Here is a 23,767-nt window from a genome sequence, read left to right as displayed (position 1 = left end):
TTCTTTTTGGTATTCCTTATTAGTACTCCATTCACTTACTGGTTCATCGAAGAAGCTGATATCAATCCCCAATACTCTAAAAAATTCCACAGTATTGGTAGTTGCCAGCTGGTCCAGCGAAATTGTACTCAACTCAGTGAGAAGAATATTCTGTTTCTCTGTCGGATCATCATTGCCTTGCCTTGTTCGAATGGATTGGACAAGCTTCTCTCGTTCTTCGGAAGATAAGCCAGTGCCAAACACAGAGAGACCAATTAGTTCTTCACTTAGATACCAGAAATGGCCTGAAAATTTTCTTTGCGCAGCACCAGCAGCATCTGGGTTGAAACTTTCGAACTCCTTAAGATCCGCTATAAACTTGAGATCACTGCGAGGAGCAGATGCAGCGAAGGGTGCGGAAAACCACGCTTCCACATACACTCCAATTATGAAAACGCATACTACAAGCAATCCGGCCGGGTCTTTGTGGAGATGAAACTGCGCACTGAAGAGATACATCTTTAGACTGTAGATAGCCCGTGCCATCATTCCGTCTCGCACACTGAGCCGGTCAAGTCGCATCGGTCTCGTTGTACGACACTATCATTTGAGTTTCGAGTTTTTCCCCACGCGAGGGTTTTTTCTCGCCAAAGTTAATTGGCATAGTGTTTAGACAACTAGTGCGCGAGTGAGGAAGCCGTTAATGATATGCCGAGTGCTTTCATTACGGTCCAGCTTTAACCCAGCATCATCGCAACATCATCAGCAAAATCATCACCACTATCGGTACATCACCCCATCGATAGCAACAACGAAAGAGCGTCATATTGCCTACCGAGTCGACCGAGGCACACCAGCATCGAGGTTATTGACTCTGCAGCCGTTGGATCAAACAATTATATCTCTCCAGTTTGCTGCCGCCTCAGTGCGATAGGTATAAATCATGTCGTTTGTATCGTTCTCGCCAGTATAGCATCTCCCTTGTTTCCCTGGTCCAATATTAGATTGGTGTTTAATTAGGGTGATCCAAAAAATCCAATTTTTTTTTCGCTTGATTTTTTTTTTCTTGATTTTTTTTCATAATTTTTTTTTTGTATTACTTAGGGTGATCCAAAACTCTGTAAATAGTATATAATCATTATTTTTTTTATTTTTTTTTTGATTTTTTTTTCTTTGCATGTATTACTCGTTAGTAGAGTGAAACTAAATATATATATATTTTTTTTTTCTATTTTTGATATTATTTGAAATTACTGCAATTATTTGTAAATTTTTTTACAAAAAACACCATTGCGGCGATATTTAACCGCAATGGATGAAAATGATAAAGGCGGGGGATGGTCGCTTTCCATCTCAGACGACGAAACTCTTAATTCCACCTCACACGAAAGTCTCGAGGAAGTTGTGGCAATGGAAACCCTTGACGTTCCAGTTGACTCGCTCTCCAGCAAAAATACTGGAGCATATCCCAAGAAAAGGTATCGCCCACAACCCTCTCCCTCACCATCTCCTCCTCGTCCACCTGCACCCCCCACACCATCGCCCCCAAAAACCTCTGCGCTCCCCCGCCTAAAGGCTTACCCAGAAGCCTCGAAAGGCCCATGGGTTGTTTTTTTTCGGCCCAAACAAAAACCTTTGAACATTCCGAGGATCTCTAAGGATCTAACAACACATTTTTCGGCCGTTACCGATATTTTCATGGTAACACCAATAAAACTGCGCCGGAAGCAGGCTAACCAAATTGTTGCGTGCGAGCTTTTTTCATTGGAATACCGAGTCTACATACCCAGTAGTGAGGTAGAAATTGAAGGAGTGGTCACCGAAGCGATTTTGACTAGTGATGATTTCTTGGGTCCCGATTCCTTCGGAATCTTTAAAAACCGTGCTCTGCCGAAGGTGAAGATATTGAACTGCCTTCAAATGCAGTCAGTATCCGTAGTAGGCTCCAAAAAAACTTATTCCTTGTCAAACTCGTTTCGTGTGACCTTTTCGGGTTCAGCGTTACCTCACTACGTCGCTATTGGCAAGGTTCGGCTGCCTGTACGCCTGTTTGTACCTCGGGTAATGAACTGCTCGAAATGTAAACAACTTGGTCATACATCGGACTACTGCTCGAACAAACCACGCTGCGATCAGTGTGGCGAGCAACATCAAGAGGGCCCTTGCGGTGCTCCACCAAAATGCGTGTACTGCAAGGAGAGCCTCCAAGAGAACACTAGCAGAACTCTTGAAGAATACCGCTTCATCTTCTCAGACCACACCAAAAAACAGTAACACGTTCTCCATTTTGCCAGTTGATGATCTAGACTCTGACTCAGAGGGCGGTGAGGGTAGTCCGTTTGTCTTTAAAGGCAATACGAGAAAACGAGCAAAACAACACACCACCGAAAAGCCTCGTAAGGCCACTCGTACGGACCACCCTTCCACCTTGGAAAAATCAAGAGGTAACGGAAATACACCGAAACCCATTCCACCGGGTTTTAAACCTTGTAATTATGACAAGAACTTTCCGTCACTTCCAGGATCATCTAAAACCCCAGATGTCCCAGTTTTTCGGCCAGAAAAGCAGCTGAATAATCAGCAAGAACATGCCCCCATGTTCACGTTTTCTGGTATTGTGGATAGCTTCTTCAGTATATTCAATGTCTCTGACACAACGAGGAGCATTATTAATTTAGTGCTGCCAATGGTGAAAACTCTTTTGAAGCAACTAGCTTCTAGGTGGTCCTTCCTTGCATCGATCATATCTTTCGATGGATAATTCTCCGAATGAGGTTGGGGATATGATCTCTGTTCTTCAGTGGAACTGTAGAAGTCTTATGCCAAAAATTGACACATTTAAATTTTTAGTTAACAACTCACTTTCTGATGCATTTGCCCTTTGTGAAACATGGCTCTCTTCAGACAACGATCTTGCTTTCCACGATTTCAACATTATTCGCCTTGATCGGGCAGATTCGTATGGAGGGGTGCTTCTGGGGATCAACAAGCACCATTCCTTCTACAGAATCGATCTGCCTTCGGTGACAGGCATTGAAGTTGTTGCATGTCAGGTTAATATTCGAGGTAAATGCCTCAGTATTGCCTCAGTATATCTTCCACCGCGAACTGCGATTTTTGGTCAAAGCTTCTCGGATATCTGCACGGCTATGCCGGAGCCACGGTTGATCTTAGGAGATTTTAACTCTCATGGTACAGGCTGGGGGGAACTGTACGACGACAACCGCTCAACCTTGATATACGACATGTGCGCCTTCTTCAAAATGACAATTCTGAACACCGGGGAAGCAACACGAGTAGCCAAACCTCCAGCAAAAGTAAGCAGATTAGACCTCTCACTTTGTTCGAGTTCACTATCGTTGGATTGCTCGTGGAAAGTAATTCAAGATCCCTACGGTAGTGACCATTTGCCAATCAAAATTTCTATTACCACACACTACGAATGTAAATTTCCGTGCCCGGAGACCGACACATGCAGGCGGCCCAAATGACATACAAATCAGTTGAAAGAAACGAGAAAATCATTTCAATCAAGCTTACTTTTCATCGAGTTGCGCATGTTTCGGTTTGGGAACACTTAATTTTACATGACATGATTGTTTTTATTCCATAATTTACGTCAAAGATGGATTACGTCTCGTGTAAAAATAGTTATTTCTAAGTGTGCAATGGTTCATCTTCTACTCGCTCGGTTGACATCGCGTACGATCTAACAAAAAACATTGACTGGCGAAAATTCGCGACCGCGGTTCTTGATGCCAGCCAATCGGTTGACGTACTTCCTCCGCTGGGCGAGTACTCCTTTCTCGCGCGTCTTATCATCGATTCTGCGCTGCGAGCACAGACGAAACGTGTTCCGGGTATTTCCGTCCGCAAGCGACCTCCCACCCCGTGGTGGGATAAGGATTGCACCGACGCGAACAGCGAGAAGTCCGCCGCGTTTAAACGGTTCCGCAAACACGGCAAGGTCGGGGATTTCGAGCGGTACACCGACCTCGAGAAAACTTTTAAGGACTTAATTAAAGCAAAAAAACGCGGTTACTGGCGTCGGTTCGTCGATGGTTTATCGCGAGAGACTTCCATGAGAACACTCTGGAATGTCGGCAGGAGAATGCGAAACGCGTCATCACCGATTAACGAAGACAAGGAGTACTCGAACAGTTGGATATTCAGCTTCGCGCGGAAAGTTTGCCCGGATTCGGTGTCGGTTCAAACCAACGTTCGTGATCGTCCGTCGGGTAATAACGAAATAGATTCCCCGTTTTCGATGGTGGAATTCTCATTTGCTCTCCTTTCATGTAACAATTCAGCTCCAGGAATGGATAGAATCAAGTTCAACTTGCTTAAAAATCTCCCAGATGTCGCGAAGAGACGCTTGTTGAACTTATTCAATCAATTTCTGGAGCACAACATTGTTCCGGATGACTGGAGGCAAGTAAGAGTTATCGCCATTCGAAAACCCGGTAAACCCGCGTCGGATTATAACTCGTACCGTCCCATCGCGATGCTGTCCTGTATACGGAAATTGTTGGAGAAAATGATTCTTTTTCGTCTAGACAAATGGGTCGAGTCGAATGGTTTACTTTCAGATACGCAATTTGGATTTCGGAGAGGCAAAGGAACGAGCGACTGTCTTGCGTTGCTTTCAACTGAAATTCAACTGGCCTATGCGCAAAAACAGCAAATGGGTTCAGTTTTCTTGGACATTAAGGGGGCTTTTGATTCTGTTTGTATCGATGTCCTTTCGGATAAACTCCACGATAGTGGGCTTTCACCAATTATGAACAACTATTTGAGCAACTTGTTGTCTGAGAAATATATGAGCTTTTCTCATGGAAACTCGACAACTTCACGAATTAGTTACATGGGTCTCCCCCAGGGTTCATGTTTAAGCCCCCTTCTTTATAATTTTTATGTAAAAGACATTGATGGTTGTCTTGATGAAAATTGCTCGCTAAGGCAGCTTGCAGATGACGGGGTTGTGTCCGTTATAGGGCCAAGTGCACCGGACCTGCAAGGACCATTGCAAGATACCTTAGACAATTTGTCTACTTGGGCTATGAAGCTGGGTATCGAATTCTCTCCGGAGAAAACTGAGTTGGTTGTTTTTTTCTAGGAAGCATCATTCTGCACAGTTACAGCTTCAACTAAAGGGTAGAACAATCACTCAAAGTAGGGTTACGGTATGTAATGTGGGTCTAGTCCTTTCATTCGGCCTATCACGCAAATAAATAATTAATTAAGGAATATTACACAAAAAATAAGGAAAATATTGATCACTGATGGTTGATAAATGTGTACCACACACAAATCAATTTATATCACAACATTTCAATACATTTTCAGCTCTCGTAAGTAATAAAACTGGTTGAGAATATCACAATGTTCGGAGTTTTTAGCCGCCATGACTTATAAGGTTAAGATGGGAAGGTTGACTGACGATCATCAAATGGCCTGATTATGGCATTTATTGATTGGAATTACCTGATAATACACACTAGACGTAAAACTTACAGTTGCTGTTTGAATATTTTATGTTTATTTTAATTGTTTAACAACGTTTTCACAAGTAAAACATGGACCCAACTTTAGGGACACATTTCTTTTCTATGTTCCTAACTATGGCCCATGAAATTCATTTGACAGCATATAGCAATAAGAGTAACGTCAACAATGTTGTTTTGCATTTGGATGATAAGGAACGAACAGGAAGGGAGATTTTTTCTGCCAAACCTGTATAATGAACATCACAATGTTCTGATTTAGATATTCTGCGGTCAAAAGACGATAAGCGAAATTTTTAATTTTTAAATTGAGTGATTTAATGTAGTTTTCGTAAAATTTTCTCTAAGAAATGTTTTGAGGAATGAAGAGCATTAAGTTAACAGTGATAGTGATAAAAAAAAAATACATCAGAAAACGTTACCAAGAGCGTTTTTTTGAGGATCAAACAAGATAGGACGAAGTTGCATCCATAAATAGACCCAATTTGGGGACAATAGACCCATATTACATACATTTCCCTCGTGAGTTATTGTCTTAAAAAAAGTAAGTTTTTCAACTTTTCGTGGTTTCTGATAGCAAACGACATGATAAGCATATCTAAGCATACCATTTAGCAGTAGAATATCGTTTGCAGGTAAATTCATTGATGAGTTATGATTAAAAACGTAATCGATGGCTGCATATTAGACCGAGGTTAGGGACGTATACCCTATATCTTTCAAGTATTTAGGTGTCTGGTTCGATTCCAAAAGCACATGGGGAAAACATATTGCGTATGTGAAACAAAAATGCCAACAAAGAATCAATTTTCTTCGTACAATTACTGGAACTTGGTGGGGAGCACACCGGAAGATCTGATCAGGTTGTACCGAACAACCATCTTGTCGGTTCTAGAGTACGGTAGCTTCTGCTTTCAATCTGCGGCGAAAACACATATCCTGAAGCTGCAACGGGTTCAATACCGTTGCCTCCGAATCGCGCTTGGCTGTATGCACTCGACGCATACGATGAGCCTCGAAGTACTCGCGGGTGTTCTCCCACTGACAGATCGTTTCGCGGAACTGTCCTTCCGGTTTCTTATCCGTTGTGAAGTAATGAACCCATTGGTAATAGAAAACTTTGAGAAGCTGCTCAAACAAGATTCATGAGTCTCTTTTACGAATACATGACGCTGGAGATTGGCCCTTCTTCATTCAATTCCTCTCGTGTTTGCCTCCAAGACTTTTATAGTTCCTCTGTAAATTTTGATCGGACCATGTTGCAAGAAATCCGTGGAATACCAGATCACCATCGGTCGATGGTTGTTCCCTTAATTTTTGCAAACAAGTACCACCATGTTAGTAACAATAAGAGTTTTTTCACAGATGGGTCAACTATAAACGCTTCCACTGGATTTGGAGTATTCAACGAATTTCATAGCGCCTCATATCAACTGCAAAAACCCTGTTCCGTATACGTTGCGGAACTAGCAGCCATATTCTACGCAGTAGAGCAAATTGCCTCACTACCATCTGATCACTATTTTATTTTTACTGATAGCCTTAGCTCGTTGGAGGCTATTCGATCAATGAGGCCGATGAAGCACTCCTCGTATTTCCTGACCGAAATCCGAGCAAAATTGAGTACTTTATCTAACTGCTCCTATATTATCACCTTAGCTTGGGTCCCATCTCATTGCTCAATTCCGGGTAATGAAAAAGCGGACTCGCTAGCTAAGGTGGGCGCTATGGAAGGCGACATTTTTGATCGACAAATCGCCTTTGCGGAATTTTTCTCAATTACCCGTCAGCACGTCCTCACCAACTGGCAACAAAAATGGAATGAGAGTGATCTGGGAAGATGGTTACATTCTATTCTCCCACAGGTGTCGAACAAGCCATGGTTCAAAGGATTGGACATGAGCCGTGACTTTATACGTGTCATATCAAGGCTCATGTCCAATCACTACTCGTTAGACTCGCATTTCTTCCGAATCGGGCTCGCAGGCAGCAATTTGTGCGCTTGTGGTAGTGGCTATCACGATATCGACCACGTGCTTTGGTCATGCACCCTACATTGTGTTGCTAGATCCGAGTTATCCGCATCCCTCAGGGCCCGAGGAAAACAACCTATGCGGCCCGTTAGAGACATCTTGGCGAGCCGAGATCTCGAATATTTTAATTTAATTTATGTGTTTTTAAAACGGATCGATCTGAGGATTTAGTAGTTAGTGTCATCTTGTGTTCCCCCAAGTTGTTAGCTGCCCATCGGTGTACCCCCATGTTTGTCTTTCTCGTCAGTTGGTCGCTTAGTTCGAGATAAAAAGCACATTGCTCTCCAAACCTTGTGTTCTCAATCCCTACCCTGCCATCCATTTGTTACAATTTGTTACCCATAACCTCGAGATAGCCGCGAGTAATCGGCCCCCGCTTTACTAACGTTAGTTTTAAGAAATTTTGTCATCCAAACAATGAATATCGGCTCCGCAAAGCTACGGCAAATGAGCCTGGAAAAATAAACGCATTTAAAAAAAAAAAAAAAAAGCCTGTGCCATCCAGCGCGCAGTATACACAGGTCCCGGTGCACGGAAATAAATTCCTCTTGGAGGAACTTTGCCCAAAAAAAAAATGATTGAAAGTTCCAGAAACTCACGGAAATAATAACATTTTCTTATCATATGAGTTAAGATAAAATACTCACAATGATGTTGTGTTCCGCGAAGCTTGCAAGTTGAGTTATGCGATTTCTCAAAAAATGTGGTAATTCGGATGTCAGCGGAACTTCGTATTTTTCCTTATCTATTGACTTCCAGTGGCTTTGAAATTGCTTGAATATAATAATGTCGGGTCCGCTTGTCGGCCCCATGATGGTATGAAAGACACTTTCTAGGGCTAGCTTTAAAATATGGTGCCTACAGGGTAGCCATAGAAGGTTCGCCTCAAGTTGGCGCTCCATCCACGAAGCTGCACCGTTCTTCCAGCCTTTAATTAGTAACCGTGTTCGAAAATCATTAAGTAGCTAAAAAGGAAAGTAACGACCTAAACAACTGACCTAGTGTGGAAATAAAGTTAAAAAGGTATCTTAAATACCTGTATTGACACTGGTGGTGTCAAAGGACATAGCTTAAATTCGATCAGTTAAGTTCCAAGCTTTAATCAATTCCACAACAGCTTCTCCGATGGCTTTTCCTGTCCTTCTTTCAACAAATGGAACGCCAAGAAGCTGTGTCGTGCTTTTTCCTGTCACAAGTACTGCTTGGTGATCGACCAGTTCCTTCCCTATCAAAAAACTCACCACTTTACCGTCCCAATGAACTGTAAGGATTTCATCGGGACTGAAATTCTCCATCAATTTCAAGGACGATTCAGACCGGTTTTTCTCACGCAATCGATGCATAGGGGAACGATTTTGCAGCTGCTGCCAGAATATCTGTGGCAGAATCTGTGCTGACTTTTGCTGCATCAAGAGCCTGGGACAGTTCTGGGGTTACAACCTTTTGAGTTCCTCGTCGTGAGCGATGCTCCACACACTTGTCTGCATCGTCAGGCTCATCATCGGATAGGTCGAGTTCTACGAAGTCGGCTATGATGAAATAAATTTACTGCACTGTTATCAAGCAAAGAAACTGAATATTACCAGTTGTCAACTTATTTTCACTTTTTCTTCGACGTTCTGCCAAGAGCTTTTGCCTCTCTTCTTTACGCTTCACTGTTGCCAACTTCTTCTGCATTTTGGTAGCAAGAACCCCATCGATGCCAGCAATGGAACCTACTATGTCTTCGAGAATCGCCTGTCTTACACCAGGATCCGTTTCTTGCTGGGCGCTTCGTTCCATTTCCGGTATTGCCATGCTCTTTGCAATGTCAAACAAGTCGTCAAGCTTGGTTTTAAAATGGGATTTGCGTTTTATTTGAGCTTTGTTATTTGCCCGTTTCATATTTTTGCAAATTGCAAACAACTCGGTATGAAGTGTTTCAATTTTCTTATTACAGTGAATTTCCTGAACTACCGGTATTTTTGATTTCTGCCAGAAGCACAACACCTGTTTAGCGGTATTTCTAGCACTCAATCTGACCGGAAGCCTTGCGGATCGATGCTGGTAGTAAAAGGTAGCTAGCACTTGCCGTATTGTCGGAAGACGAGCTCCAGTGATAACTTCACATTCAGGTCCCACAAATTTAACGAGAGTTTCACTTCTAAGTTTATGAGCCATTTTGAGGATGCTTTTCACTGCTTGAAACGACGCATCTAAACGCACTGAAATAAGGGTTGCCACTGTTAAGACACAAACTGGATACTGTCGTATCCGGACAGAGGTTTCCAGCCTTTGTCACGGCTACACGAAAGCAATTGGTTTCTCGCTACCTGAATTGTTGCCGCCGCTACTGTTACTGCTAGTGCTGTTACTGCTGCTAGTACGTCTGCTTCAAAGTTCGTTTCAAGAATGACTTCATTAGGCATAGGTAAGCTCTATTTATATGTAGCTAAATTTTCGCTTGTTTCCAAAGCACTGTTAGTTGCCATGGAATTTCCCCCCGTTTTCAAACCAAAACGAACATTTTAAGAGGTTGAATTTACAAATTGGTCGAATTTTTGAAAATAAGGGACGGCCTAACCCGAGTGTATCGTATTAAATGTACCTGCGTACAAAATTGCGCGTAAGTTCTAGCTGAACATTTGCTTTGATTTTTGTACACAAGCTCAACATGGTACATGTTTTCGTGAAGACTGATTGTAAACATACCTCAAGCAAAGAATTCTTTGAAGTTGATGTTGCGCCTACAGAAGGCTACCCTTAAGACGATTTCAACTGTATTAGTCGTACCAGACGATACTACGCTGAACTTATTTCTACTAGGGTAGGTGTTCTATTACTGTAAGATTTTGACTCCTTTGCAGTAGTTGCGGTACTTTTGTGTTCCACAGCAAACAAAGTTAGCAATTACCACAATTACTGGAACAGTGTTTCTATTAATGGAGGACAAGTTTCCGAAAAATCAATACAATTCAATCACAATAATATTTATTTTCCAAAATAGAGGTAGACGTATACAAATTGTATACAGGTCGTTTATTTAATTTTTAATTAATAAATTGTTTAAGTTCCTCCACTACTGGCTCAATCACCCTACTACGACGACTACTACTGCTGCTGCTACTGCTACAAAAAAGCAACGAAAAATTCAACCTCCTGTGTCCGTACACGGCAAACATTAACCATGGGAAAAGGTCAAATGGTGCTGTATTCGTCCATCATAAAACCTTATGTTTCATACTGGGGCGATGGCCATGGACCGGATAGCAGGGCATGTTAAGAAGGATCATTTGAAGGATACCTGTTTTTTCCTTTACAAAAATAATCGATAGCGAAAAAAGGAAACACTGGGTTTGGCAAGGTACGCAATCCTCACTTTTCATCGGCCTGCGAGGGGAAGGGGAGGAAAACGGTAACTAAAGAACGAAAAGGTCACAGTGTTTCATATTGCGTTTGCAATTCAGCTGGACATGGCAGTAATGTATAAAATGTAAACCTGATGTAGGGTTGTGGAACGTAGGTATATGTCCGAGATGCATATAGGAAAACTTAATGTTAATTATTCACAAAATGCGAAGGTTGTAAATAAATCCTTTCACATCGTGAACTAACTTCTGCCCCCACTTCTGGATTGACATCCTTTTCTGCAGCTGAATAGCAAACTTTTGCTCATCAAAAATTCACACATTGCTCAAAATACCAAACCTATGACTTAGAATAAATAAATTATGCAGAACAGAGGCACGGTAACCATCAATGATGTGGGTGGGACAAGGTACTATGGTCTCATAGAACTTTTTGAATATTGTTGGAATCGTGGACTAGTTCCGGAGATTTATGGCCAGAAGATGTTCTGGTTTGTAAATGCTATGGAACTTAATGCGCCCTGAAATGAATAAAACCCATCATGTGACACATCAAATGACATGAGAATTCAAAAACCAGTTCAATGATAGTAAATCAGATCACTGGACTATACTGGCAACATTCCCCAAGTAACAAATCTAGAGCTACTTGGATTTGTTTGAATTTTATAAAAGATTTATTACAGCAACAACAACTTCCAATGGTTTTATGACGGTCATACATATTGCCTTAAAAAGTAAGTCTTATCAAATACTACAAGCTATCGACAGAACCCTAATAAATCATATTATAAAACCAACCGATGCTAACGATATTTAGATTTATAAAGAGGTTTTATGGTTGGTTTATAGTGTCTGATAAAGCCAATTTGAATTGCTCTCATTAAAACCAACAACCAATCCAAATGTTGATGTATAATCAGCCGCATCAAAACTAGTTGGCTATGAAACATCAATTTTAAAACAGTTCTCAATTCTAAATGGTCAAAATTGTATCCAACCACTGACGCTAAAAAGTTTCTCGATGATTCATGAAAAAGAATCAATGTTTCTGGCACTTTCAAGTGAAATGTATGGAAGAATTTCATCAAAATTGTAAACATGAGCTTCTGAGAAATAAAATGCTTCAGCCTGAATCTTCCGCAAGTACCTCCAGCCAAGAAACAAGTGTCACCGAGGCAGCCCTAGAGAGTCTACCACAACACCGTTTTTAACCATCTTCACTTCTTGTGCCACTCTTGTGCCAGGCTGGAGCTGCCTTCGCAATGCCTGACGGCCTGACGATGTAGAAGATTGAACATTCGCCAAACTGCGCCTCTAAACAATCCTGGTCAGCGTTGCCAGGCCATTTTCTGAAAAATGTGGACCAGTTAAAATATAAAATCTGGATAAATCTGGAATACTCCAAAAAATCCCGTTTTTAACATAATGCTACTGAAATCAAAGTGATGTGTCAATCTCCCGTAAAAATCGGTCAGTATGACCATCTGGAATTTATTCAAAGTCTACTAGAATGTTTATGAAATCCATGTTTAAAAAATATATAAAGCCAACTTGTTAGCATTGCTACAATCATCCAAAAGTTAAGAAAAGTATTGACACATTGTTCGCAAAAAGTTTAAATTTTTGGTAAAATACTGCAAAATATATTTTTAGGATTCTGAAAAGAGTCAAGCAACTTTGATGGGATGATTTTTTATTTTAATTAATCGTCGATTTAGTCATAATATTTGATGCAGTACCAGAATATGTCTTAAAATTTTTATTAGTTTTAAATAATTGTAATATTACTCTGCGATTGATCAGACTTCCAATTTAATTCTTGACATCATACAACTCACAACACTACAGTAGGCAATTTTATTTTAAACTAAAATTCTCCTGGCTGAAGTGAGAATCAAAGCCTAACATCGAGGTACTTACACAAAGTTTACCTTAACTTCGGGTAGCTCCACATGGCCATTTCAAATAATTTTATGCCAAAGAATAATATTATTATTTAACAAAAAGTAGAAGGGTCTGTGCCTAGGGGCACGAACGGAAGATTGACGTAGGACCGCTAGTTGACGGAATAAATGTGAAGAGCATTTAGTTCTTTTAATTGATCAATTATCTATTATCTCAACTCTTTCCGTTTTTGAATTGTAGGCGTACCAAATTTGTAGTATTTTTTCAAAGAGAAAGTTGATTAAGAGAATCAATAAAAATCACTTGCACCCCTGCTTTCAAGTTTGGCTACAAGATTACAACTCTGGAGAGCATTTTGTGTGGTCGTTGGGGACTTGTGGTTCTGAATATGGACAAACAAGCACAGATAAATTCTATTCCAACTCTTTACTGATGTAAGCTTGATGGCCCTGAAAAGGGCCGTTTTATTGAAGAGGACATCCATGGCCCCTGACACTTGGTGTGTTTAATGTAGGTGACAGCATCACGGACCCCATTTTCCAGGAACACCTTCAGCACACCTCCTTGATTACGTTTGACACCACCACGGCGATACGTTTGACACCACCACGGCGAGCCAGACGACCGATGGCGGTTATCTCGAAGAACTTTGGGATGAGGCTTGGCGCATCCTTTACCAGACCTTTTCCTCCTTTGCCACGACCAGTCAATTGTTGCTTGTTAGGTGTGAAGGAGTGGACTAGCCACTACCTTCCTACCTCTGCTATTGGTGTTCACCACGCCGTCCGAAGCGAAAATGAGCTAATGCCATACAGCAGCGCTCTTTTATATCTTTTCAGGTAAAAGCAGAATGATGTGCAACCAAGTGGTATAAAAACTACAAAGACTCCTCCCATTATGAGTAGTTTGCTATCAAGTAGCGACACTGGCTCTTTTCCTTTTTCGTACACGGTGAATGAGAACGACCCAAATTTGAGTTTAGTCCACTTTTTTGCAGCTTTAAGGTGCTTCAAACAATGTTAAATGTTAATATTTTTGGCTGAAAGTGGGAGAAGCTCCAAAGAATTTAATAAGGAACAAAATGCGCAAAGATTCAAGTCAATATCTCTTATAGTTTCTGAGAAAAATCTTCGCCCGATAAAAAAAATGTGGATTCGAGAAAAACGCGTTTAAAGTTTTGACTTTAGTTAAAACCATTTGGGGGTTCTTACCATTAGTCAGCTATGCCTGGACACCGAATTCGCTGATCGGAAAACGGCTTGGGGGGATGAAAGTATATAGTCTAAAGTACAAAAAAACGTGAAAAAAAAAAATTGATTCTTTGAAAAACAAGATCGGGAATACCCCCTTAAGACAGCCACGCCATCGACCAATGACAAAAATCCCTTTTCTCTTTTGTCAGATGACCAGACTGACTCTGACTTGGCTGAGGAGGGAACTTCTTTCCGTTTTTCTGCACAAAAACGAAAACGCATCCGTTCGCGGAAAGTTGGCAATCAAGAACCCCAAATCAGCTTGCCCAAATCAAGGAGTGGTGGAAAAAAGGAGACTTCTACTCCTCCTGGATTCCGCAGAACTGACTATACCCAGGATTTTCCACCGCTTCCGGGGATATCCAAAACCCCTGATGCCCCAATTTCAAGAACAGAAACCTCTTCTTTATCTGGGTTGTTCTCATTTGATGACATTGTGGACGGTATTCTCAAATACCTCAACATTTCTGATCCTCACAAAAGCATTGTCCTCACATTGCTTCCCACTGTGAAATCCTTCTTGAAGCAATTGACTTCAAAATGGCCCCTTCTTGCAGCTATGATCTCCTTCGATGGATAATTTTCCAAACGAGGTCGGGGATTTGATCACTGTTCTACAGTGGAATTGTCGAAGGCTTATTCCGAAATTACATTCGTTACATTTAGTTCATTACAATAATTGCGATGCATTTGCCCTTTGTGAAACATGGCTCTCTTCAGAAATTGATCTCCCTTTTTTATGATTTTAACATTATTCGATTGGATCGTGAGGATTCACGTGGAGGAGGAGTACTTTTGGGGATCAAAAAGTGCCATTCCTTCTATAGAGTGAATCTTCTCGAATTCCCCGGTATTGAAGTTGTCGCATGTCAGGCTACCATTAAAAGTAAGAGCCTTTTTATTGCTTCTGTATATATTGCTCCTAGAGTCTCTGTTAATCGTAAACAACTTTTCGACATATGTCACTTGGCATGTAATTCAGGATCCGCATGGTAGTGATCATCTGCCGATCAAAATTTCGATTGCCAGTGGGTTCAACTCGTCAGAATCCGTTAACGTCGCGTATGATCTTACCCGTAACATCGATTGGACTAAGTTCCAATCCGCGATAGGCGATACAGTATCGTCAGTGGAAGAGGTTCCGCAATTGGAGGAAGATAACTCCCTCTCTAATCTCATCGTCGACAGCGCACTTCAAGCTCAAACACGACCGGTGCCTCGATCGTCAATTCGTAAGAAAACACCATGGGATCAACAATGCACGGAGGTTTACCGTTAAAAGTCCGACGCGTTTAAACTTTTTCGGAAACGCGGAACACGCGAGCATTTCGACTCATAAACATATCTTGAACTCAAGAGCCTCATCAAGGCCAAAAAACGGGGTTACTGGCGGCAGTTTGTAGACGGATTGTCGCGCGAAACGTCTATGAATACGCTTTGGAGTACGGCGCGAAGAATGCGTAACCGGTCTACTAACAACGAAAGCGAGGAATACTCGGATCGTTGGATTCTTAAGTTCGCGCGAAAAGTGTGTCCGGATTCCGTGCCGTCGCAGTTGATTCCTCGCGAAACCGCGAATTCGATAGACGAAATAAGTCAGCCTTTTTCAATGGTCGAACTTTCACTCGCTCTCCTTTCGTGTGGCAATCTGCTCGAATCAAGTTCAACTTGCTGAAAAACCTCCCAGACGTCGCTAAAAGGCGCATGTTGAACTTGTACAATCAGCTCTTGGAGCTCAATATTGTTCCCGACGATTGGAGACGAGTGAGGGTTATTGCCATTAAAAAGCCAGATAAACTCGCGTCGGATCACAATTCGTATCGGCCCATCGCGATGCTGTCGTGTATTCGGAAATTGTCGGAGAAAATGATCCTTTTTCGCCTCGACAAATGGGTTGAGACGAACCACCTTCTTTCAGATACTCAATTTGGTTTCCGTAGGGGTAAGGGAACGAACGACTGTCTCGCGTTGCTTTCCTCGGAAATTCAGTTGGCTTTTGCTAAGAAAGAGCAAATGGCTTCTGTGTTCTTGGATATCAAGGGGGCTTTTGATTCAGTATCCGTTGAAGTTCTGTGGATTGTCTCCATTAATTAATATTTTTTGAACAATTTGCTGTCAGAAAAACATATGAGCTTTTCTCATGGAAACTCTACAGCTTTCCGATTTAGCTACATGGGTCTCCCCCAAGGCTCATGTTTAAGCCCCCTTTTGTACAATTTCTACGTTAGAGAAATTGATGACTGTCTTAGTGACAATTGCACGTTGAGACAACTTGCAGATGATGGCGTAGTGTCTATCACAGGGCCCAAAGGGGTCGACCTGCAAGGACCCTTACAGGATACCTTAGACAATTTGTCTACTTGGGCTATTCAGCTAGGTATCGAATTCTCCACGGAGAAAACTGAGTTGGTCGATTTTTCTAGGAAGCATAGGCCAGCACAACCAAAGCTTCAACTTTTGGGTAAACCGATCACTCATTCTATGTCCTTCAAATATCTTGGGGTCTGGTTCGATTAAAAATGCACCTGGAGATCCCACATTGAGTATCTGAGACGAAAATGCCAACTAAGGATCAATTTCCTTCGATCAATTACCGGAACGTGGTGGGGAGCCCATCCACAAGATCTTCTGACGTTGTACCGGATAACGATTTTATCGGTTCTAGAATATCGTAGTTTTTGCTTCCAGTCGGCAGCTAAAACGCACATCATCAAGCTGGAACGGATCCAGTATCGTTGTCTTCGTATCGCGTTAGGATGCATGCACTCGACTCATACTATGAGTCTCGAAGTACTGGCGCGCATGTTGCCACTATCCGTCCGTTTTTCAGAGCTATCTCTGAGGCTCCTCACCCGTTGCGAAGTAATGAACCCACTGGTGATCGAAAACTTTGAGAAGCTTCTGGAGCTAAATCCTCAAACATGTTTTATGACTTTGTACTACTTATATTTAACACAGGATGTCAGCCCTTCAAGAAATATTATCAATAGTGTAGTCTTCTTCGATTTCGGCTAGCGTCCTATGATTGCTCCGTCATTATACTCTGCAAAGTTTGGCCATGTTGATTCTGCAAGAACGTTTTTCACAGATGGATCTCTAATAGAGGAGTCCGCTGGTTTTGGTGTAGTTAATGAATTTCATAGCGCCTCTCGAAAACTTGAAGCTCCTTGTTCTGTATATGTGGCTGAACTATTGCTTCACTTCTTCCAGACCACTACTTTATTTTTACGGATAGTCTCAGTTCTGTCGAGGCTATCCGTTCCATTAGGCCGGTAAGGCACTTCTCGTATTTTCTCTTGAAAATACGAAAACTGCTTCGTGCTTTATCCGTGCGCTCTTTCATCATCACCTTCGCGTATGTCCCTTCGCATTGCTCGATTTTGGGCAATGAGAAGGCGGATTCACTTGCGAAGGTGGGCGCTATGGAAGGCGACATTATATTTGCAAAGATTTCACGTATATCCTAGCGCCGCGTAGTGAGAAAATTCTATACTGTCGACTATATGATCGACAAATCGCCTATACTGAATTTTTTTTCTATTTATCGTCACCAGTCGCTCGTTAGCTGGCAACATCAATGGAGTGAAGGGAGCATGGGACGATGGCTACATTCAATTATCCCTAAGGTGTCGAAGTTTGCATGGTTCAAAGGGTTGGACTTGGGTCGAGACTTCATACGCGTGATGTCTCGTCTCATGTCCAATCACTATTGTCTAAACGCTCACTTGTTCCGTGTGGGGTTGGGAGACAGCAATCTCTGTGAATGTGGACAAGGTTACCAGGACGCTGATCACATCCTTTGGTCTTGTGCGGAGTATCGTGGAGTCAGATCAGATTTTTATGATTCCCTTCGGGCTCGAGGTAGACAACCTAATGTTCCAGTTCGGGAATTTTTGGCTAGACGCGATCGGGAGTTTATGAAACTCATATATGTTTACTTTAAGAATATTAACCTTAGACTGTAATTTTGATTAACCTTGTGTTTAGTTTGTATTTTGTAAAAGTTGATCAATTGACAAAAATAGGGTCATCCACGAAATTCATTGGTCCTGAACCATTCTTTTGGAGCTAAAAAAAACTGGGAAAAAAAAACAAAGGTACAGTACAACTGGTCCAGTACCTTAAATTGTCGGCAATCCAAACGTTGTATAAAGCCGAACGCTTTGCAAACACAAACATTACTTAATCTTTCTAAAAAAGATTTTAATACATACGCTAGTTTGATAGCAGGTCACTGTCCTTGTAAATATCACCTGAAAATCATTGGTAAACTTCATGAAGATAAATGTCGCTCTTGTAACATTTGAGTGACTGTGTTGCACTATTTCATAACCGATGCAGATATCTTGATAAGGGTCTGATGAGACCTTAGGAAATCCGGGCTGCTGCTCCCTATCAGGTAATAAATTTCATAAGGAATGTAGTACCTGGTTGGGACAATTGCTTACAACAGTAGTGGTAGTTACTCAAACAATAGTGGCTTACCACTACGTTATGGCATAAATAAAAAAGGATACAGAACAATAGATCAAAGAAAAAAAAAACATGTGTTCAACCATATTAAATGCAATGAAAAAACGACCTCACAGACAGAGTTTGTCTTCCTATCATGAAAATTTATGATAACAAGTTAAATATATAGCGCTAACCGAGCAATTATAAATACAGTTACGTTTTAAACCTGGAGAGGGGGTGTTGATAAATGTGTAATGTTTGATTACAGTGGGAGGGGGTGTGTAAAATTGACCTTTTGTGTAAATTATGCAGTCATTATTGGGATTACATTTCCATAACTGTAGCAGTTTTCCGTAGGAAAAGTATCTCACTCTCTCTTATGCCATCGTTGTTCGTACCACCCGAGGGTGCTATAAATAACATTCTTCTGTAAATTAAGCACCCGCAATGCTGTTCAATCCTACGGTATGATATACCACGCCACGTTCACCTACCTTGCTATCCTTCGCGTAGTACAGCTTGTGCCCCTTAAGCCGAAAGTATCTCCTGCGCCATCTCTGGAACGACCATGTTTGCTTCATCAGGTATCCTTCCTTGGTGGCGGCCTGTGGCAAAGAAAGACAATACAAAGCACTGTTAAGCTTGCATCACACGCCCTGTGCTAGCCGTTGAACAAATTTTACATTTTCAGTATAACAGTCAATTAAAAAATAATACACGATGGCAAAATACATTGCACTTTCCTTTAGGGTTAATTGTGATGTTCGATTTGATTTTTTTTGTACATACCAAAGCAATATTTTAATTTAGATTAAGTTGTGTTAAGATTCAACAGGGTGATCTGTCACTGTTCAAACTTACTCCTACGTTGTGTCTCAACTTTGAGAATTGTGGCCACAGCACGGCCCCAGTGTGCGCACAGGGAAGAAAGTGCATGCGATGCACTTTAGAAGAGCAGAGATGCCAGTCCGTCACTGATACACACACTTGCAATTTTCGGTTGCGCCAAACTAAGAACAAGAGTTCTTCCACACCTTTTATTTAACTACAGAAATATATAGTTTAAATTTTAGGCTTATTCACTTTGAGCTACTACTAATGACTGACTGATCTGAACAAATGATGATGGGAGGAAATGATGATCTTGACGAAAAAAAAAACCCGAATACAAGTAACCGAAGACATAAGGTTGCCAGTATAACTATATAATTTCGCCTGAACCGGCGAAAATGCGGTGCTGTATGGGCTCACTACCAAAAACTTCACATTATGTTTCATCAGTCACTTTTAAAAATGGTAATAACGATTGAACGCTTCAAATCTCTCTCCCTTTACCTTCAATTACCAGCCACATTGGTAACGAAAATTAACCGCAGCTGGCACTCACATTTAAGTTCCAGAAATTTTGAAGTCCTAGCGATGCGTCTATGCTATCGAATTGAACGGATTTTCCACGCATGGTTTCTTTTTACCTCTATAATGATGCGAAAAAAAAAGTTTCATTTTTTCGAAGAGATTTCAGTTTTTGAAAGATAACACACGAATTTGTACAGGTTTATGACATGCTCCATTGTCATGTTTGAAATTCCATTCGTTATTGATTTCATGGCTGCTTGAAATCAATAACGAATGAAATTTTAAATCCTACTATCAATACAAACTGATATTTGTACACACTTTAAAACAATAATAATTGAAAACATTGAGAGTTGCATATTTGAGAAATTGGTAACAGTTATTCTGAATCACCCTGTAATTCCTATTTTTGTCAGGCATATTGGTCATTTCACTTACTGCAAGGTTTAAGCTACGTGCCTCATTCAAAATTCTTTCTTAATATCCTGATCCAATTTTTTCGTGTATTGTGTCCGAGTGATTATCGTTTCAGTGGTAGAGTGTTTTTCGCTCCCACTAGTACGTTTAAAATGGACATTTTTTCGCAAGACGAAATGGACGTTTTGTCGGAAGATGACACTACTTTGCCACGCGATAGCAAGAAGGATCGAAAACGTCTGTCATCCCAGTAATCAGATGATGCCATCCCTGGTTCGTCACCTCAGTCTGGTAATGCACAGGGACAGATAAGCCCCCGATCGCAAGCCTACCCAGAAGACTCGACTGGCCCATGGGTTGTTTACTTTCAGCCCAAAAAGAAACCTTTGAATGTAATGCAAATTACTAATGATCTGACGAAGCGGTTCTCGGCCGTGACCGAAATCTCGCGTTGTCGTCTCTAACCTGAAACAAGCTAACAAGATTGCTGTCTCCCAGCTCTTTACACTCGAGTATAGAGTGTACATCCCAGCTCGTAATGTGACCCCCGAGATCTTGGCGAAGCAAGCGGTTGGCCGTTTCAAGAACCCCTTGCTTCCCACGGTTGAGATACTGGAAGTCCAGAAGATGAACTCAGTATCTTTCAGCGAGGGTAAAAAGAGCTTTACCCCCACAGACTCGTTTCGGGTGACCTTTTCTGGTTCAGCCCTTCCTCACTACATCGAGTTGGGAAAACTTCGGCTACCTGTGCGCTTGTTTGTTACTCGGTTCATGAACTGCCAAAACTGCAAACAGTTCAGGCATAACATTTGATAACGGCACAAAAGCATTTGTAAACAAACTTTCTAAAGCCCTTTACACGCGAACCAAAGTACGCCCACGCAAACCAATACCACTTTCGGAAAGGTGATAGTTGCCCCTATCCGATGATGTTGTTGGTTTGCGTGGGCATACTTTGGTTCGCGTGTAAAGGGCCTTAGAAAGTTTGTTTACAAAGGCTTTTGTGCCGTTATCAAATGTTATGCCTGAGTTGGGACATACGGCCTCTCACTGTGGCAGCAAGGCACGCTGTTCCAAATGCGGGGAAAAGCACGAGGATGGCGTCTGCACAGTCACTGCACCAAAATGCGTTACTGTAAGGGAACTCCTCATGGTCTCTCGTTGTGCCCGGCGTACAAACAACGCGGGGAGAATCTAGAACGCTCTCTTAAGGAGCGTTTCAGGCAGTCTTTTGCAGCAATGCTAAAAACAGCCACACCATCAACCAACGACAAAAATCCCTTTGCTGTTTTGTCTGATGACGAGTCTGACTCTGACTTGGCTGATGAGGGAGTTTCTTTCAGTTTTCCGGAAGGTGCTGCGCGGAAACGAAAACGCATCCGTCCGCGGAAAGTTGCAGATAAGGAACCCCAAATCTTCTTCTTCTTCTTCTTTGCATTTCAAGCTTATTGCATATCGCATATTTAGCTTATTGCGTGCTCTCAACTTAGGGTTCTAGATGCACTTCCACAGTTATTAATTGAGAGCTGTCGATGCCTGTACCATTTTTGCATAGATATGATTGTGTGGCAAGTCCAATCATACTTCTCTGCCCAGGGAAGTCGAGAAATTTTCCAACCCGAAAAATTCCTAGACCGAACCGGGAATCGAACCCAGACACCTCCAGCATGGTCTTGCTTTGTAGCTGCGCCTTTACCGACTGAGCTAAGGGAGGAACCCCAAATCAGTTTGCCAAAATCAAGGAGTGGTGGAAAAAAGGAAGTTTCAACTCCTCCTGGTTTCTGCAGAACTGACTATAACCAAAATTTTCCATCTCTCCCGGGGACATCAAAGACTCCTGATGGCCCATTTTTAAGAACAGAAGCCCCTTCTTCATCCGGGTTGTTCTCATTTGATAAAATTGTGGACGATATTCTCAAGTACCTGAATATTTCTGATCCTCTCAAAAGCATTGTTCTGGCAACACTTCCTTCTGTGAAGACCCTCTTGAAGCAATTGACATTGAAGTGGTCCCTCCTTGCAGCAATCATTTCATTCGATGGATAATTTTCCAAACGAGGTCGGGGATTTGATCACTGTTCTACAGTGGAATTGTCGAAGTCTCATTCCTAAATTAGATTCTTTTAAGTTTTTAGTTCACAATAATGATTGTGATGCATTTGCTCTTCAGATTTGGGGATCAAAAAGTGCCATTCCTTCTATAGAGTGAATCGTCCACAATTTTCAGGTATTGAAGTTGTCGCATGTCAGGCTATTATTAAAGGTAAGAGCCTTTGTACTGCTTCTGTTTATATTACTCCTAGAGCCGTTGTTAATCGAAAACAACTTTCAGATATCTGTTCGGTACTTCCTGTTCCACGGTTGATTATGGGAGATTTTAATTCCCACGGTACAAGCTGGGGGGAACTGTATGATGACAACCCTTCTACTTTGATATATGACCTCTGTGACAGCTTCAATATGACAATTCTTAACAATGGAGAAGTAACACGTTTGGCTGACCCATCCTCGAATGGAAGTAGATTAGATCTCACACTTTGCTCTAACTCATTATCGTTGGATTGCACGTGAAATGTGATCCAAGATCCCCACGGTAGTGATCACTTGCCGATCAAAGTTTCAGTTGCCAGTGGGTTCAATCCGTCGGAACCCGTTAACGTAGCGTACGATCTTACCCGCAATATCGATTGGACAACGTTCAAGAATGTGATAGAAGATGCTCTAATATCGGTAGAAGGGCTTCCACCGTTGGAGGAATATAACTTCCTCTCCAATCTGATCTTGGACAGCGCGCTTCAAGCTCAAACTCGGCCGGTTCCAGGAACGTCTTTCCGTAGGAAACCTCCTTCCTCTTGGTGGGACCAGCAATGCACTGAGGTTTATCGTAAAACACCCGTACATTTCGAAGCGTACTCGGCTCTTGAACGCGAACTCAAGAGCCTCATCAAAGCCAAGAAACGCGGATACTGGCGGCAATTCGTGGACGGATTATCGCGCGAAACTTCGATGAATACGCTTTGGAATGCGACGCGAAGGATGCGTAACCGGTCTTCAAACAACGAGAGCGAGGAGTACTCGGATAGTTGGATTCTCAAGTTCGCGCAAAAAGTATGTCCTGATTCTGTGCCGGCACAGATGATTTCTCGCGAAACGACGAATTCGGTAGACGAGATGAGCCAGCCTTTTTCAATGCTGGAGCTCTCACTCGCGCTCCTTTCGTGTGGCAATTCGGCTCCGGGGGCTGATAGAATCAAGTTCAAGTTGTTGAAGAACCTCCCAGACGTCGCTAAGAGACGCATGATGAACTTGTTTGGTCAGTTCCTGGAGCTTAATATTGTTCCGGATGATTGGAGGCGGGTGAGAGTTATAGCCATTAAAAAGCCTGATAAACCACGTCAGATCACAACTCGTATCGTCCCATCGCGATGTTATCGTGCATTCGAAAATTGATGGCTAATATAATCCTTTTTCGCTTGGACAAATGGGTTGAGACGAACCACCTACTTTCAGATACT

At 41.9% G+C, this 23,767-nt stretch overlaps 1 protein-coding gene across 1 annotated transcript in view; it reads right to left on the bottom strand.

Moving 5' to 3' along the window:
• Positions 1-23,767, bottom strand: part of LOC135712351 (diacylglycerol kinase eta) — a 445,427-nt gene that overhangs the window by 366,475 nt on the left and 55,185 nt on the right. The window contains exon 2 of the mRNA XM_065235324.1: positions 18,974-19,084. Within this exon, the coding sequence (XP_065091396.1) occupies positions 18,974-19,084 (111 nt within the window). The remainder of the gene's footprint in view (positions 1-18,973; positions 19,085-23,767) is intronic.

Source organism: Ochlerotatus camptorhynchus, unplaced genomic scaffold (assembly GCF_037179485.1).
Source record: "Ochlerotatus camptorhynchus isolate MF236.1 unplaced genomic scaffold, CSIRO-AGI_Acam_v1.1 ptg000472l, whole genome shotgun sequence".
Classification (NCBI taxonomy): domain Eukaryota; kingdom Metazoa; phylum Arthropoda; class Insecta; order Diptera; family Culicidae; genus Ochlerotatus; species Ochlerotatus camptorhynchus.
This window is presented reverse-complemented; position numbering and strand designations above follow the sequence as displayed.